The 18,586-nt window shown below is 57.7% G+C and overlaps 1 protein-coding gene across 7 annotated transcripts in view; it reads right to left on the reverse strand.

Annotated features, from left to right (window-relative positions):
• KAZN (kazrin, periplakin interacting protein) overlaps positions 1-18,586 on the reverse strand; it is a 1,041,121-nt gene that overhangs the window by 107,930 nt on the left and 914,605 nt on the right. For all 7 annotated transcript variants that reach the window (XM_045999723.1, XM_045999727.1, XM_045999731.1 and 4 more), the window contains one exon: positions 1,082-1,273. In XM_045999723.1, the coding sequence (XP_045855679.1) occupies positions 1,082-1,273 (192 nt within the window). The remainder of the gene's footprint in view (positions 1-1,081; positions 1,274-18,586) is intronic.

Consider the following 18,586-nt stretch of genomic DNA (forward strand, 5'->3'; position numbering starts at 1 on the left):
CCCGAAACGCTCCTCCTGATGGTGACAGGAGACAGAGACGGCTTCTGCCAGCTGCCGCTCTGTCCTGGAGTCTCTTTCCGAGAGCAGCCGGAAATCAACCTGAGCAAGAAAGCTGCTCTGGCTTCCGAAATGAAGTTTCCAGAGTATGTATCGTTCTAGGAAACCTAAGTGGAAAGCAGGTTGCCCACCTGGACTGCCTTTTTCTTTTCCCCAGGAGTATCAAAGGCAGGAACGGGGCCTCAAGAGAATGCTTCGTGTCAGAGTTCTCTGAGCACTGTTAGAGGGGGACTCCCCCAACCTTTCTCGAGTCATCCTTTGAGACCCTTCCCAAAGCCCACGGCATATGGGCAGGTGGTTTCCAGGAGAGACGGGTGTGTCAGCCACCAGGGCCCAGGCCAGCTCTGAGGAAGGCCGGCTGCACACGAGGGCCCACCGGCCGCGTTTCCTACAGCAGCTTGCGGCGGCCACGTGGAGGCTCCTGTGGGCCAGCTCTGCAAGACAGCACCTGGCCGCCCATGCCACTTCCTCCCCCGTCTTCCTGGAGGGGACCCCGGACACTGCACTTCTTAGAGGGGAGCTCCTCCAGGCCAGCCACAGGACAGGGGGCCCCAGCCCTTCCCCGAGAGGCCACCACAGTGAAAGAGAGTGGCACGTGGCGCACGGATGCGTCCTCCCGCAGAGAATTCAGAGCCTCCGCGCGGTCCCATAACCAGAGGTGCTCAAGGACCTCGACGGTGCCAGGGAAGCGGAGCCCAGCGGTGGGTCAGCAGCCTGGTCTAGCAGAGATGCCACCTGCCATTCATGCCCCAGAGGGCGGCGACCCCGCGTGACCATGCTGGAAAGCCTGTGCTGGTCACAGAGACGTGGGAACGACAGAAGCTTCCAACACGTGAGGCAGAATTCTTCCAGAAAAGGGACAGGGCAGCTTCAGCTGGAGGTCTAAGCATCGGGAGACCCCCATGTCCGTGCCGCTCCCCCTGCAGAGGAAGGACCCTGGTTCCTCGGTGCCCCTGTGGCCCAAGCCTGAGCCCCAGGCAAGGGAAGGGAGGAAAGTGCCACCCATCGTCACTTAGTCACTCACCCTGCAAGGCTTCTTTGGCTCTGGCTAGCTCCTGCTCCTTCTGGGCCAGCTGGACCCGGAGCTCGGTGGCCGAGAGGACCTCGGAGGACTTGCCGCCCTGGGACTCCTCCAGGTCCTTCGTCAACATCTCCTTCATCTGGCGGAGAAGGTGGACCTCCTCCTGGAGCCGAGCCACTTCTTCCCGCAGGAGCACTAGGGGAGAAGGGCACACGGTTAGAGGAAGGGAACGCGGGCTCCTGCTGACTCGCTTTTTTCTGGGGACAGTTCCGAGCTGCTTTGGCTTTTCCCGTGTGCTCTGCATTCGAGGCCTTTCCTCGCGTGCGCTGGGGAGAAAACTACCAAAGCTGTTAACCTTATTCCAAGAACCCCAGCCCCAGGCCCGCGCCCCACCACCAGTCTGCAGAGCGTGGCTGGTGGGACCACCCTGCACCCCCCATCCCACCCCACTGTCCAGGGCTCTGTTGCTGCGGTCGCTGCACCGAGCGGGGCCATTCCAATGGCCAACATCACATTCCCGCCAATGGGCAGGAACGAGTGTGAGAACGAAGAGGTGACAGGAGGCAGCGTTCTGCTAGGAGCCTGGAGTGCCGAGTTGGGCTTTACACGCACCATCTCGTCGAATCCTGCGAAAACCCCCTCAGGCGGCTCCCACCATCCCCTCCATTCCACGGATGAGGGAGCTGAGGCTCGGAGAGATTGAATCACGAAGTAAGAGGGCAGCAGAGCTGGGATCTGAACCCAGACTCGGCCAACTCCAGAGCCTGACACTCAGGAAACAGTCCCCAAGAGGCACCTGACACACGTCACAGAATGCAGAGCTTGAGGAACCCAGCCCCGCGCAGAGTCGTGGGCAGCCACACCCGAACACGCAGGAGAACGGCGTCAAGTGAGCAGTAAGGACGGTGACACCGTGTGCCGACGGGGGTCTGCACACCACCCGCACCCAACCCTCCGTCCACCAGGGCCCGGGGGCCTTGGGAAGGTACCCGAAGGTGTGCCATAACCGGCCCCGGGAGTCGCTAGGCCAGCTCGGCCCTGCAGGTCAGCGGATACACCGGCACCCAGGTCTGCTCACCTGAGCCACAACAGACACCACCGAGCGGTGGAAGGTGCTAGAGCTGGGGGCCAGCAGCCTCATTAGGTCTCCGACAGGTGGCCTCTGCCAGACCCTGTACAGAGCAGACTCGTGGTCACGACGCTCACCTCATCGACTGAAGGAGACTCTGAATTATTCACTGAAGCAGGCCCTCAACAACACGGCCTCTCCCTCACTGCCCACCTCATGCATTGCTCTCCCTCCCGCCATATTGGTCTCTCTCTTCGCAACATGCCAAGCTCTTTCTGGCCTCAGGGCCTTTGCCCCTGCAGTGATCTCCACCTCAAACACCCTTTCCTTGTTCTTCCTGTGGCTGCTTCCTCATTGGGCCCTTTGTCCCAGCCTCCTCCTCAGACAGGCCTTCTCTCACCGCCACGTCTCATCCTGCCACGGGAGCTGGGGTGCAGTCCTTGCCCGTGGGGATCGCGGCTGTGCCACGGCTGCAGAGACACTGGGTCTCTAGTTTGGTTCCCTCAGGGACCAGGCATGTAGCCGCGAGCCAGTCCCTTCCCTTTCGAGCCTCAAATGCCCCCAAATGGGTCTAACCCTCATCGGACTGTGAGGTTCCAACGAGACACAGGAAGCAGCCCCCCCGCCCTCCCCGCAGACAGGCCTGGTCCAGGATGTCCTCAAGGATGTCCAGGGAGCGCTCAGTACTGCTGAGGTAGTGGCCCCCGTTTTCCAGGACGCTTGCCCTCTATGAGCGCCTGGCGCTCTCAGGCACCCCGCCCTGCACTCCTCAGGGCGAGCAAGGCCGAGTCCGCTCTAGGGCGCGGGGCAGACCGAGGGGAAGCAGAGTGAAGGCCTCAAGGACTCATGGTCCCTCCATCGCCATTGACCTCGCGAGCAGGTACCTCTGATTTTGACCCGTCCCTCGTCTGTGTCTCATCGCCTTCTCTGAGGCCTCCCGGCCCTCCCAGGGCCTCTCTCACCCGCCTCAGTCTCCCCCCAGGAGCCTGAGGGCCCGCCTGAAAAGCAAACCTCACACCCCGCTGAAACCCTCCCGGACCGCAGCCCAGAGCTGCCACCAGCAGCCCCGCCGGCCCTCTCTGACCTCCCACAGTCCACCTCTCAGCCCCGGAGGTGTGGACGCCGCCTGCCTCTGGGCCGCCAGGAGAGCTTCCTCCCTTCCTCATAGGTCCCTTCCTGCAGGTTGGTCCCAGCCCCTCTGCCACCCCCTCCAGAGACCTAAAGCCGTCCCCACCCGACAACCTGAGCAAAACCCTTATCACTGTGGGAGGCCCACTGGTTTATCCCGTCCCTGTGCCCAGCAGGCGCCACCTTCCCGCAAGCAGGCCTGGTTACACCATCCCGTCCTGCTTGCTGCGGGGTCCGAGGTGCCCTGAACAGGGTGTGATGACATATGGACCCTCTCCAGCCAGCAAGAGTTCATGGGCATCTGCCCTATGGCAGACAGCCGTCCAGGCACTGGGGACCCTTGGGTGAATGTCACAGACAGGTCCCGTCCTTGGGCTGGCACACTCCCAGACCCCACTGTGAACACGGGCCCAAGGCCCCCAAAGCCGCACCGTGGGAAGGCAGGCCATCTGCGAGGGAGTGCCCGGCTGCTTGGACATCGAGGACATCAGGAACGGGCTGCAGACTCCCTGAGTCTCTCAGCAAAACTGGAGCGCAGGAGGTCGACTGTGGGCACGCGCCCCCCTCACTCCGGTCAAACGTCTGCAGGCTGTCTACACTGCAGGCCCAGTGTATGGTGTCCAGAAAGGAGAAAGGAGCACCCTTGGCCTCAAGAAGTCTCCAGGGAGTAGAAGCAGCACACACAAGTAAGCACAACACAGGAAGCACTGCACGGGCTTCGGGGCACAAGGACATCTGACATGGGCCTCAGAAGACGCACGGGGTGGTAAGCAGACAAAAGCAACAGCAAAGATGAGGAGGCTGGACAGCCAGGGGCCCCTGAATGAACGGGTGGAGGGAGTGAATGGGTACGAGATAAGGAAACCTGGAGAGGTAGCCCAGGGTCAGATTATAAAAGGTCTTAACCTGACCACCTCTCTATGACCCCAGCTCTGCATAGCCATCTCCAGCAGTACTGAAGACTCTGCAATTGTCATCCTGCTCCCTGCCACAGACTGGATGTTTGCGTCCCCTCAGAAGTCACGTGGAACCCTAATGTGGGATGTTATTGGCAGGTGCACCCTGTGGGAGGTGATGACGTCACGAGGGTGGAGCCTTCACAAGGGGGATTAGCGCCCTGATAAAAGACACCCCAGAGAGCTTCCTCGTCCCTTCTACCACTTGAAGACACAGCAAAAGACAGCTCTCTAGAAACCAGGAAGAGGGTCCTCACCAGACACAAAATCAGCCAGTGCCCGGATCTCGGACTTTCAGCCTCCAGAACTTGGAGGAACACATGTCTGTTGTTTATGAGCCACTCAGTCCGGCGCGTTTTTGTTACGAGCCAGAATAGACCCATCCGCTGTCTTTCATCAATTCTCCCTCGGGTCTGTCCCCACTCAACTGTCACCAAAAGTCTAGCTCACAAGAAGGTATGAGTAACTGTTCACATGCCCTCATTTACATTTACCTTATTGTACAGCTGGAGACAAGTCTGTTTGTATGTGTGTGTTTGTTTGTTTAGGGATGTGACTTCTGGGCTTCCTTAAACCGCCCAAAGGCGCCAGTAAGGTTGACTACTATGTCTATGCAGGTGGCAGAGAATTTCAAGACGTCTGGCTCTGAATGCAGTCCTGGCCAGCCAGGGACCGACTGTGACCGTGAGCAAGCCTCATCATCTCTCTGGGTCCCCCATATCACACATGCTACACGGGGATAATGCCACCGGTTGAGGGTTGCTGGACTTGGGGTGGGGGAAGCAAAGAGCAAAGCTCCCCCCCTCCGATGCACAGTTAAATCTGAATTTCAGATAAACAAATACTCTTTAGGATAAGCATGGCCTAGATAGGACATGGGACATAAACTAAAAATGTATTCGTTGCTTATCTGAAATTCAAATGCAGCTGGGCGTGCTGTGTTTCGCCCTAGCAACGCTACTCCCATCCCACCGCGAATTCTGGCACCATGACACGGGACAGTCACGAGCAAGGGCTTTCTTGGCCAGAGCAACCTCAGAGGAGGGAGGTGGTAAAGGGAAAGACCGGTCTGGCTCAGCCTCCTCTGTACCCCTGCGCGGAGATGAGAGCAGAGTGCAAGATGGGGCCGGGTGCCCCGTCCTTGGCCAACAGTGGCAAAGGCGGATTTTTCCTGGGCTCACCTTTCTAACAGGTGCACCTGACACCTGGGCTCCGCCCCTGGAGTCGGGCCCTGAAGAAGCAGGAGGGCGGGAGGGAGGAGCGGCACCTGCAGGAGCCAAGTCTTAGGAGACCAGGCTGGAAAAACAACTTTATGGAGAGAGAGAGAGGCTTGCTGGAGCTTACTAACCACCTGCCCTGGCTGGGTGTGCAAACCCAGATCTCGCACACCGCGCATCCCTCCAGAGGCAGAGACGGGGGACAACCCTCGGATGGCAATCACTGAAAGACTCACAAGACTGCAGCCCATTTATGGGCTCTGGGACCGCGGGCGGGCACTTCCCCTCTCTGGGCCTCAGAGGCCTCCCTCACCTGTAAAATGGGGGTGAACGGAATAAAGGAGACAGACGTGTAATGTAAAGACAGGCTCGGCAGTGAGCATTGTGTGCGCGGTGGGTCCACCGGACGCACAACTCCCCTTGCCCTCTGTGCAGGGGGGACTGGCCACGTTGCTCAGAAACAGCGAGGAAGCTGGAGTTGGAAGATCTGGGCTTGTGCCTCAGGGGAACTGCTACAGTGCTGTGTGACCTTGGGCAAGTCGGTGTTCCTCTCTGCGTCTTTCGAGGCTTCAGGAATCTGGAGAACTGCTACTGATTGTGCATTTCTTCCCCTGGTGGGAGCACCTGCGGCGCTGCTCAGGAAGGCAGCGGCTGGTCACCCGTGGCTATGTAAGTGTAAATTAATTAAAACGAACAACTGAGTTCCTCAGTTACACTGGCCACGTCTCAAGTGCTTGTGGAGAGCCAGTGGTCAGTGTTGGACACTGCACACAGAGACCACTCCCCGCACTGCACGGAGTTCTGCTCAGTGCTGGTCTGCAGGGCATAGGACACAGAAAGGAAAGGGGAGAAGTGGTATTTACTAAGCACCCGGTAGAGCACAGGCCCACAGACACGCCCCGACACAAGGAGCCTTCTGCCCATGGCCAGAGAGTGGCTAAGAAGGAGCCACCATTTCTGGAGAAACCACCCTGGCCCTTGCCCATGGAGGGGGGAAAAGGGGAAGATAACTGTGTACCCTTCTGCCGATGCTGGGCAACCCCACTGCCCTCAGACCTCGGGGCAGGGAGGCGGGTTAGTAATAAAAGGGGCTGGTACCAGAAATGCCAGAGTTGACAGAGCTCTCGGGGCCAAGGAAGCCGGAAGTAAGCGTTGCCTGGGAGACAGCGGCTCTCCTGCCCCAGGGGAGGCCACCGTTACCAGGGTGCTGCTCTGGGAGGGGGGCATACCCACTCGAAGGTGGCAAAGGGAGCCAGACTCTGTCCTTCTCTGTCTAGCACACTTCCTTTTGTTTACAAGAGCAAACACTTCTCAGCCTCCCTTGCAGCTAGGGCTGTCCAGGCGACCCGATTCTGGTGGGCAAGCTGTAGGAGAAAGCCCCTCAGGTAACTGTTGGTTAAGAAAAAAGGGCTTTGCCCCTTCTCTGCCTTCTTGCCTGGAAAGTGGATTTGTAGCTGGAGCTGCAGCAGCTACTTTGTACCAAGGAGGCGATGTGCACGGGGCCAAACCGCTCCGAGAGGGGAGAACCGACCAAGGGGCCTGGATAGCACAGCTCAGCCCTGCCCCTGCATCAAGACCTAGAGCAGCCCCAGCTGGGCAGGGCTGCCTGGGGCAGGAGAGCCTCTGATTTCCCTGCTGGTTTCCTGCATCACTAGAACCAAACCACTGTGGCCCACAGGACAGGCTGAGTCTGAGCTCAGGCAGCTGCTAAGGGCTCCTCAGCTGTGGCATCCGGGGAAGGGGGAGGGATGTGGAGGAATCCACACAGTGCAGAAGGGCGCTGGCAGCTCCTGGCCCTGGGGAAGGACCCTCAGGTGTGACAGGCCTCTTCCGGGCTTAATTTTTGTGAGCTCACAAGGGCAAGGGGCAGGAGAGGAAGGAGAGAAGGAAGTTATTTTCTGTGACTGGAGGGCATACCCAAGAACGGCCTGAACACGGCTACGGGGGAGCAAGCACCAGCAAGGACTCCTGGTGAGCTACAGGCTGCCAAGCCCTCAGGAGTCAAAGGTCTAAGTAAAAATCGCGCTACAGTTACTGTGTATCACGGCAGCCATTACTCCTTTCCTAATGCTCCTTGTTTCAGGCTCTGTTGTATCTAACGTGGCTTAACTAGTTTACCCTTCACCGTATGTGGTGAAGTAGGTCCTGTTAGCATCGTCCCATTTTACAGATGCGGAAGCTGAGGCCCAGGAGTTTGGTGATCTGGCTAGGGTCACGCAGAGTCAAGAGCAGAGCCAGGGTCTAGCCTGGGTGGTCTAGCTCCAGCACCCACACTGTGGGAACTCCTACACCGTCCTACCTCACAGGGCAGGGTGGCAAAGTCCGTGGGTGGCAGAGCGCAAGCCCAGGGCCCAAGCTGACCTGCCTCGGCGGATGACAGCGGAGACAGGTGTGCCCTCCAGCAGGGTATAAGCTTGTTCTTAGTTCCCGTGGTGGAGTTGGGTGACAGTGACCCGGCCATCGCGTGCACGGTGCTCCTGGCCCTGCACCAGGCGACCAGTCCCCGTGCGGCCCCCGGAGAAAGATATGGACGCGGAGCTGGCCTGTTCGTTTCCACAAGAGCAGGGGCTCTGTTCTGCCCACACCCAACATCCAGCACCTAGCCCCGTGCTGGACTCTCGGAAGAAAGGTGCTGAGCACGGGGCCCAGGCAGAGGTATGACAGGCAGGTCTGGGGTCACCTGACCTGGGCTCAGTCCTGGCTCCCTCACTTCCCAGCTTTTTGACCTATGACTTCTGAGCTTATTTGAAAAATGGAGCCAAGACCAGGCTCCCAGGCCTGTGGTAAACATTAAACAAAGCAATCATCTAAGTGGAAACATTCCGGAAGGTTCTAAATGGGGGTCATATGTAGCTTGTCACGATCATTCTTACAGAAGAGGGCAAACTTCTCTGATGTCCCGAAGGAAGGCCTTGGCCTGGATAACTGCTGAGGCCTGGCCCAAGGTCCCCCCCATCCTGGGAGGGTGGATTAGATGACAGAGAAGGCCGAGTCCCTGGTCGGGGTGTGAGGGAAGGTGGGAGAGGGCAGGGGCTCTGGGTGGAGGCAGGGCTGCGGGAAATGAGTCCAGCCTGGAAGGGGCTGTCCCTGGTGGCCCCCGGGGGGACACCTTGCTAAGCAGCCAAGCACGTGCCTGTCAGAACTCCCCAAACTCAAACTGTACACGTAATACCTGTGTGTTTCACTGTGTGTAAATTATACCTCAAGGGAAAAAAAATCCAAATACAGCAATAACATAGTTTAGATTTTCCACTAAAAATTCATTTTTATAGTCCCTGCCCCCAAGCCCAGATAGAGACCCTCCCACCCCAGTCCCCTGGCTTCAGCAAAGGGGAGCAGGGGTCCAAACCCTGCCCATCTGGAAAGCTCTGTGGCTGCCCTCTCTCCCCTGCCGTGAGGCCTGTGTCCCAGAAAACACCAGCGCGCTCCCTCGAGCTACACGCACCCTGTGGGAGAAGTCAAATGCCAGGAGAACACCCCCACACTGCCTTTGGCCAAGCGGAGGTGGCTTCCAGATGACAGATGCTGAACACCCCACAATTCCCTTCCGGTCCAAACACCCTTCCTTGCTCACAGAGACAATGGCTGACGGCGCTGCCGTCTTCTGAGCACTGGCTTTGTGCTGGGCACGACACGCTGGATTACAGGCTGCATCTCCCTGGCTCCTCGCAGCACCCCACTTAGGATCGGACACACTGCGGGGGCATGGGGTCAGCCCCAGGTCGGTGGGCTCTGAAGCCACGTGCCCTGGGACTGCCCAGCAGCGCCCGTCAGGCTGTGAATGCTTAGTCCCTCCTGGGTCCCGGGCTGCCACTTTTTTTGTTAGGGTGGGGCTTATTCTAAAAACGAGCAACGGGACTGCCCTAGAGGATTAAAACAAGACAGCTAAAATAATTCCTACGGGCCAATCACTCTCAGGTCTAAGGCTGAAAAGTAATAGGATCAAATGCACAAATGCCTCGAAGAAGCCGGGAGCCAGTGACAGCCGGGATGAATCCTGGAAAGGCAGAGCCCACCGCCCAGGGCGGCGGGGACGGGGGTCTTCACCAACAGTCTAAGCGCACCTCCTCTGCGCTCCTGCCTTTCTGCTGGGGGAAGCGGATGGCAAGGAAGGTTCCAGTGTGTCCAGCTGCAGGGCTATCTTCCCTCCCTTCTGGAATTCCCTCACCAGCGTCATCACGGCGAGAACAGATGCCTTTTTGAGCTGCTCATGCACGCCAGGAAGGTTCCAAGTCTTCATACGCACTAATTCTCAATCCTCCCAACAACCCTGGGGGGTGCACCCATTTCACAGAAACTGAGGCCCAGAGAGAAGAGAGAACGTGGAGTTGAACCCAGGTGGTCTGGCCGCAGAGCCTTCGCTTCTGGCCACTGAGTTCTATGACACCTGTTCTCCTGCGGGCACAGGCTGCAAGTCACCTCCCTCCCCCTGACCCGGAAGGCACAAGCCTGGTGTTTCCTAGTTGTCCTGGTGACCCAGTCCTCCTGGGCAGTGACCACTGTTTGCATCCTGTCCCCACCCTGAAAGGCCCAAGATTGAAGAGCCTCAGCCTCTTGGTGAAGCTGACCCACTCCCGAGTGTATCCAGAAGCCCTGGGTTCAGACAGCCCAGGGCAGCAGGCGGTGGCGGCGGAAACAGCAATGTGATCCTTGGTTCCAGACCCAACCCCAAAGGGTCCTTAAAGCTCTGTAAGCCACCAGACTGCCACCGGGAAACCTGGCCGGTTGGTCTTGAATGTTACGGTTTGCCTTTGGAGAGAGAAATCCTGGAAGAGCCATGGCCCGGGCAGGGTGGCCTCAGGGCCATGCCTCTGGTGCCCCCCACCCTGGGGCCTCTGGGACTGGTGAGGTGAGCCTTGGCAGCATCACCCTGGGCCCCAGCCCAGGCTCCCTCCCTGCCTGGTCCCTGCCTTAGGCACTGTCAACAGCCCTCTTGCGGGACTTCTGTCCCTGTTCACCATGCAGACTCCCCTGCCCCTCCCGCAGTCCCCCTTGCTGGTGCAGACAGACCCGCTGAGCCAGAAACAGGCCCAATGGTAGGCAGGCAAGAGCTGGGACTACGGTTTACTGGAGACATCTGTGTTCTCGGGGCCTTTGTCATATGTCCTTGACACTTCAAGCCTTGGGGGTGTTGGGGACACAAGACGGCGCTTGCCAGATACGAAGAGATTCTCAAATCTCACCCGGCCACTCGCTTCTCCCCAGTATTACTCCCCAGGCTGCGCCCGGGCCTGAGAGAGCCACCGGGCAGTCCCGACTACAGGTGTGTGTGTGGGGGGGAACCGCAGGCTTCCAGGTGACACAGCTTTTGTCTTCTTCTCATATTTCACAGTAATTGTTTTTTCCTTTAGGTACTGTTTAATCCAACCCGTAGGGGCTGTTCAGGGCTGCTGCTGGCCCATAAACAACCTTTTAGCCAGACTCTCCTCGGACCCCCGAATGCCAAGCTACTCCTGCTGCCCGGCCTTGCTGCCCACCGGCCTGCGGTTCCCACGGGAGTGCTCCCTATCTCAGAAATCCGATTCTCTCCAGGGATGGGGGGGGTCTGCAGCCTCTCATCCCCTCTCACTAAGCACTGACGCAGCACTGACTGTGTGCCAGGCACCAGTGAAGGGGACCAGGTCACAGGCTCGGAAGCAGGGACACCTCGGGGAGGGACAGGGATCACAGACCTCCCGCACACAGGTGCCTCATTCTCGGGCAGCTCTCGGCACGAGCCCGGTGCCGCAGAACGTGCTCCCCAAAGGCAGCCTGGCCTGATCCCTAGAATTCGCCGTGTGAGGTCCTCGCCTCCTGTGTCCAGAAGGCCTTTCTCAGCCTGTGGCTTGATGCTGTTGGAGCACTGACAGTCAGCAGGAACCCCGTGGTCCTCCGGGATCCGCAGAAATCATTCAGCAAGTGATTCTAGCTGCAGGAGGGATGTGAGCCTCCAAATACACCATCTGGCTAGAAGCGGGAGAGGTAGGCATTCTCCTGTCACCTGGGTGGCCAAAGTCCCTGATGGGCAGTGGCAGCAATGACTGCTCAGTCCCAAAGCCCGGTGCCCAGGTCTCCTTGGTGGCCTCCAGGAGCCTGCTGCTATCTGCTTGCTGGGCGGGAGGGGAAGGAGAAGAAGGGCCAGCCTCACCCCAGGGCTGGGCCACTGTCTCTGGTGGGTTGACCACAGCTGCCCAGGGATACCCTCTGGTTCAAGAAGGAATCTTAGCACGCTTGTCAAACTCAGCCATAAAGTCACCACTTCCTCTGGAATGTGGGCTCATCCTGTGTTTTCCAAATTCCTCGTGATCCCCTCCTGGATTGGGCCGCAGACATTTCCGTTCCGCTAACATCCAAGCCTCCGTCCACCCCCCCCATCTTTTTGACACAACATTCCCATTTCCCTTTGGAAAGCCAGTCTTAGGGTCTGTGGTCCCTACCTGACAATGGGACCCAGTCGGGCCAGTGAGAGCTCTGAATCATCCCGGCCGCTGTGACTGGCTCAGGGGACAGGTACATGACCCAAGCCGTCCAGTCAGAGTCAGTGTCTGGCCTATGCATCCCTCCTCAATGATGAGCGTGGGCTGAAGGAGCCTAAGGATGCTGGCAGCTGTCTCAGTGGGGAGAGGGGAGTCCAATGAGATAAAGACTGGATTCAGATAATATTCGTGTCCTGGACCACACCCCACCTGAAGCCAGAATATATCCCTGGACATGAGCAAATACATTTTTAAACCAGTCTGAGTTGTGTTTTCTATCCCTTCTAACTGGAAAAGAATTCTGGTAAATTGCTTTTGTGAGAGATCGTTTTCAGGGCACCCAGCATCCCCACAAACTTTTTTTTTTTTTAATTTTTTAAAAATTTTATTTATTTGACAAACAGAGATCTCAAGTAGTTGGAGAGGCAGGCAGAGAGAGAGAGAGAGAGGAGGAAGCAGGCTTCCCGCTGAGCAGAGATCCCGATGTGGGGCTTGATCCCAGGACCCTGGGACCATGACCCGAGCCGAAGGCAGAGGCTTAACCCACTGAGCCACCCAGGCGCCCCACATCCCCACAAACTTAAGGGTCATCTGTCATAGGATAGGCACCTCAAGCTCTCTTTCAGGAACTGGATGGGCAGACTGGGTACTGGAGTTCACCTGCACAAAACCAGTGAGCATCTACCCCCATGGTACTTCAAGCCAAGCTGACCTCTGCCATGAACAGTCCCTCTGGCTTGAACCCTGGAAGGCACACATTTTCAAGTTCAGCCTCTAGGCCATTTCCTGCCCAAATCAGCCTTTCTCCTTTTATCCCACCCGGAGGAGTCCGTGAGCACCAACCCCACAGCCACAGGGTCTCCTTCCTTCGCCTGAGGGTTCCAGCTCCCGTTCGGGTGCTGACTTATGAGCCTGGCCCTAAGCCTCAGCGCACCAAATGCTCTTGCCAAGCCTGTGGGAGCAGCGCGAGCACGCTCCCCATTTTGCACAGGCAGAGACAGAGGCCAGGACAGGTGAACGGGCTTGTTCAAGGTCACAGAGCCAGTTCAGGTGCACAGCTGGATCCCAGCTCAGAAATCTGAATGATTGCAAAGCTCATGTTCTTAACTATGGGACTAGGCTCCCAGCCCAAATGCCATGCTGTGTGAATTTCTCGAGCTAAATGCCAGAACAAAGAGCCAAAGAACAAATGGGTACAGAGAATGAATTATGCCTGACTTCGAATTTTGGTAAAATGTCTGGGTCCCCATTCTTGGCTCTTATAATGGGCTTCACCCCATCTCAAGGCCTGGGTCCCAAAGGAATGTATCTAGAACAGGATAGCAACCGAGGGGTTGGCATGGCCTTTTTCCCTCCCCATCCACCATGTCTGACTCTCCCCTCTCATCCCTCCTCCCCCTTCACTACCTCCAGGGGAAAAAAAATTACCAAAACATAAAGAAGAGGCGTGGTACCGGTTACACCCACCAACTCCGGACACAGTCCATCCACGCAGCGAGCACAAAGCTCACTGCAAATTGGGAGGAACCAACTTGACCGAGGTCTTGCCACCGCAGGGGACAGCCCAGCTCTGGCTTTCTTTCCCACCCGAGTCTGAGTCAGCAGCAAAACACCTGCCTCTCAGTTTCCTTCTCCACCCATTACCAGAACGTACAGGGTAGACAGAAGCTGCCCGTCCTACTGGTCGGGGAGCGGGTTCTCCTGAGTCTAGCTCCTAGTGGGAGAGCGACCCTCCCAAGACAGGGGGAAGAAAAACAAGTTTCTCTCAATTTTATACACAGTCAAACTGAGGCCCAGAGGAAGGTGTGTGGAATTCACAACCTTGACTGCTGGGTCCCCCACTACTATGATCTGGAAACCAAACTGGAAACACGCTTTGGCCGGAACATTCTGCTCAGCCTGTCTCAAGACATCCACTCAGGGGTTAAACACATGGAAATGCGGAAGGCATGCAGGAGGCCCCCACACATGTAAACAATTAGGCAGACAAGAGAAGTGGGCGACCAGGGCCCAGGCAGTGGTTCTCCTAAATGCCGCCACCACACAGGGCTGGAGGGTCTGAAATCCCTGCATTTTCAGATTCGCGCTGCAAACAGATCTGGGCTTTCAGGAGATTTTAAACCAAGTCCAGACCGTGGCCTAAAACGGAGGGTAAACCCGGAAGGCTCCCGTCTCAAAGGCGGCCTCAGAAGGCGAACGAAGACGGGCGGTTCCTGCTGTGTACGGTGTGACCTCTGTGTCCCTCGACTTCCTCACCCGTGAGAAGGTGGCTGAGACAGCTGAGAGCAGCGGTCCTGGGACCGGACGCTGGATCGAATCCTGGCTCTGTCCTTTTGTAGCTGTTTGGCCTGTAGGTCACTCCTCTGTTCACATGTGCGGAACAGACAAATAATAGTACGCGGTGCCGTTCTAGGAGTAAGAGATAAAACGCTCCAAGAAGGGGCCGGGCACCTCACATACGTTGGAGGGCTGCTCTGATCCCATCATGGAGGATGGCTGGCCCCGTGGCGGGGAAGTGGGAAAGGAAGACAAGGGAAAGGGCATCTTGGGCTCCAACCACCCCATCCCCCCCCCCCCCACCAGGAGCCCTCCCGGCCCATCACTTGGCAGGAGGGGCTGGAGGCCATGGAACCTACGAGCACAGCAGGGCAGCACCGTGTAACGCGTTCCTGATTATTCTCCAGCCCAACGGAGCAGCTGCTCCAGGAAGAAATAAAATATGCTTTGCATACTTTAAATGTTTCACTTATGAAAACTGGGAGGGCCGCCTTTCTAAATTGTTCAGCAATAAAGTCAGTAACGAGCACCGTTCGCTGCTCTCATGCTGGAGCCCTGGTCCAGGAGCCCGCTGGTGCTGGGGAGGGAGGGCGGGCAGGCCGGCCGCCAGCATGGAGCCCGCTGGGCCTTCTAGAAGGCGCCATCTGGGATTTCTCAGAGGGGCACTGGGAGCACATCCTGGTATCCTAATGTGAAATTGGATCCTCCCTCTGGAAGTCAAGCCCCGGGCAAGCTGGGGGGCAGAGGGGAGGGCCCTTCCGGCCTGGGACATTTTCCCACACTCCAAGGGCGCCCCTGTTTCTAGCCAATCGAGTTAATTGCAAAATTACCTTGGACTGAGAAAGAGCAGGCCTATCCCACCGGGGACTGGTTCACAGGAGACCCTCCTACGTGGTCTCCAGCGTGGCCGGATTTCAACAACCTGCTGTTGGAAGGCCAGGCCCAGGGCTCAGCATTCCAGAGACTGGTGGGGGGCGGGAGGGGCTCTCCGTGCCGGGCACAGGTCCAGTGCAACCCCCCCCCAACCCCAAGTGACCTCAGAGGGTGGCAGATGCCCCTTACAGAGGAGGGCACTAAAGCACAAAGGACCTGTCCCAGGGCCCAGCCCTAGGAAGTGGCAGACCACGGTCACCGGGTCACCTGGCTTCCCCCTCCAGTACGTCTTCCCAGGATTCTTTCTTCGAGATGCCACAGGGCCCCCCCCCATCCCAAATCCTGACACGTACAACTCAAAAGCAAGGCACAGTAACCAGAGAGGCCAGAGGGAGGCCTGCCTGGCCTAGCACGGTATGGCGTCTTTCGCACAAAGAAGGCTGTGCTTTGGCCTGATGCTGCCGAGCTGAATACGGCACTTTTCACTTTTTCTTCAAAAGTGCTCTCACTTCTGTTGTATTTTTCATCCTAACCTCCTGGGAATATGACAGCGGTGGGTTTTCTTGTCCTCGCTCGGGGCAGTCCGCCCGAGGCCCAAGAAGAGCTCCTCGCCTCAGCCAGTTCACCCAGGGAGTCTGGGGTGCGCGAGCCCTGCCTGGGCCCAGCTCCTCGCCTCCTTCAGACCCTCCCCGAGCCCCTCCTCCCTCCCTCCCCACCCGTGCAGACTCCCGGGTGCAGCCGTACCTTCTGGGCTGCTCTGTCCATTCCTGTCCTCCCAGCCTCCTCCCCAGCCCTGCCATCTATTTAGAGGGCTGAGGGGACCCACGAGCCCAGAGTAGTCCATCCTGGCCCCAGAGGCCTTTGTGGTAATGGATTCCTAGACATCAAAGCAGGGGACCACCAGGGGCCCCCACAACCATGTTCCTCCTCCCATCAGGCTACAACCTTCAGGACTAAAAGTGAACAAACCTGATTAGAAAAACAACCCCATGGGGCGCCTGGGTGACTCAATGGGTTAAAGCCTCTGCCTTTGGCTCAGGTCATGGTCCCAGGGTCCTGGGATCGAGCCCCGTGTCGGGCTCTCTGCTCAGTGGGGAGACTGTTTCCTCCTCTCTCTCTCTCTCTCTCTGCCTGTCTCTCCCCCTGCTTGAGATGTCTGTCTGTCAAATAAATAAATAAAATCTTAAAAAAAAAAAAGAAAAACACCCCCGCTTCACTTGGGGGGTTTTAGCAGTATGGGCTGTGACCCAAACACATAATCAAGGCAGAAAAATGTGGGTTATTCTGGGGGGGAACAACCTCGAGTCCCTAATGCGCTCCTGCTGCGTCTGTGAACAGAACTACTTCCCCCACAGACAAACTCGACCTCACAACCTGCATGAAACCTGCCTTTTGGTTTTGAGAAATGCTAGCTGAGCACCTCGACCACCGGTCTAAGTGGCTAGAAACATCGCAGGGGTGAGGCCGTCTGGGTTGGAGTCCCAGCCCCCCCAGAACTTCCCTGTGCCTCAGTTCCCTCATCTGTAAAATGGGACAATAGCAGTACCTAACTTATAGAACGCTGTGAGGGTGACATGAGTGACTGTCCTCGTACAGGGACTACACGCCAGAGAACTACTTGGCACCGGCCAAATGAAACATGCCTGCTGGTTCCCTCCCCCTCCTGGGAGCCACTGCCTTCTGGTTCTGAGACCAGCTCCTGCCTGGCAGCCTGGTCCTGGATCCCCAGGGGCTTCTGGAAACTCCTGGCCCGAGCCTCCTGCGAGAACGTTCTCCACGGACAGGTCTCCAGAGCTGCCAGGCTGAGTGGCCCATGAGATCCTGATCTGGAAGGCCCAGGCCCGGGAAGCCCCCCCCCCCCCCCCACTGCCGCCTCTCTTGCCACCCACCACCCTCACTTTCTTGTGTATGAACTGAAAAAGAAAGAGATGTAACTTGAAGCCGGGCTTTGAGCTGCGGCCAGCTTGCCACCAAACACCCCCCCAACCCCCCCTTCGTGGGCCCCTCCCCCCGCTGGCTGGCCTACTCCACCAACATTTCACAAAGGTCAAATGCTGATTCCACTCTGCCTGCTGCCTCTTGGGAGAGCAGAGGAGAAAACTATTCGAAAAATGTAAATTGAAAAAACCCCATGGCTCTCCACCCCCCACCCCTCCACACACACAGTCGCATACGTGCTCCCTCTCTCTCTCACACACACACACATACACACACGCGCGGCAGTACCCAGTCCCACAGAACACGTGACCATGTCCAGCTCCTCTTAAAAGAGGTAGGAGGACAAAGAGACAAGGCAGAATTTTCACTACTGGTGACCAACCCCCCCCCCCAACCCCGCCCCAGGCTGCTTTCCTTGGAGGAATACAAAGGACCCTGCCAACAAGGTCATCTCTGCAGACCACCACCCTCCAGGTCCTCCCGAAGCACCGCCTGGCAGGACGCACAGGTTGCGGATCCCGCCCCCTAGCATGGCCCTGACCTGTGCTCAGGGGCTCACGTGAGCTGAAGCCAGCCCAGGGCACAAGGCCAGGGCAAGGACGGCCTTAGGTCAGGCCACCCTCTCCCCAGTCCCCCTGCACAGGACCATGCTCTCTTTGGCCAGAGATGCTTTCAAGACCAAACATGCTTTTCCTTGAAGTCTCTCCTCCCCATGCCCTTCCTTCCCCCACTCCCTGGGGAGGATAGGACAGCCAGTGAAGAACAGTGAGCAGGTTCTGGGTCTGGCTGCTTCCAGCCCGGCGTATGCTGGAATCAAGGAATGACTGGCGGTCAGAGCACAGACCCTGCCTGTGAACGGTGTGGAGGGGGCCCAAGGCCTTTTGTCGGTCTCTCCATCATAGGCTAAGTCAGCCTCCTCCTGCCCTACTCTCTGGAGCTGAACTTCTGGATCTTTTCTCTTTCTTCTTCCAACTCCACAAACTCCAAGCCTGCAATGCCCAGGCCTTGGGCTGGGATCTCTTTTCGAACGCACCTGAAGTCGTCTGATCACTCGGGGCTGCTCAAGGGGGAAGGAGAACAGACACCCGTCCTTGGGGTGTACAGAACTGGCAGGGTGGGGGATGGTAAAACACAACACAACACGACACACAGGCCACTTTGTGCTTCCGTGGTTGGACAAAGCAGCAGAAAGCAGGCCAAAGGCAGTGGCCTAACGAGGAGCAGGTGTCTGCGCTGTAATTTGACTTGTAGTAAGAAGCAGCCCCGTGTCCAGTGGGCATGCTGCTGTGACCTCTGGGATTACAGGCTGGTCACCAGCCAGGACAGTGAGGTCACTCCTTCGGGGATAGAGAGCACATAGCTGCAGAGCGTCCACGCACCAAAAATTTAAAAAAAAAAAAAAAAAAAATCCAAGGCAAGGTCTGGTTACTCCTCAGCCATAAGGAAGCTTATGGACTAGGAAGCTCAAACCCAGGAGGCCCAGGGACGAGGGGACAGCACCCCTCTGGTCCTCTGGCAGGTCAGGATGGCATCCAGCAATGGCCATGGGCAAGACCAAAGAGTGTTCAGTTAAGATCCTTTCAGTAATCATGAAA

The sequence above is a fragment of the Meles meles genome, chromosome 1 (assembly GCF_922984935.1).
Source record: "Meles meles chromosome 1, mMelMel3.1 paternal haplotype, whole genome shotgun sequence".
Classification (NCBI taxonomy): Eukaryota; Metazoa; Chordata; class Mammalia; order Carnivora; family Mustelidae; genus Meles; species Meles meles.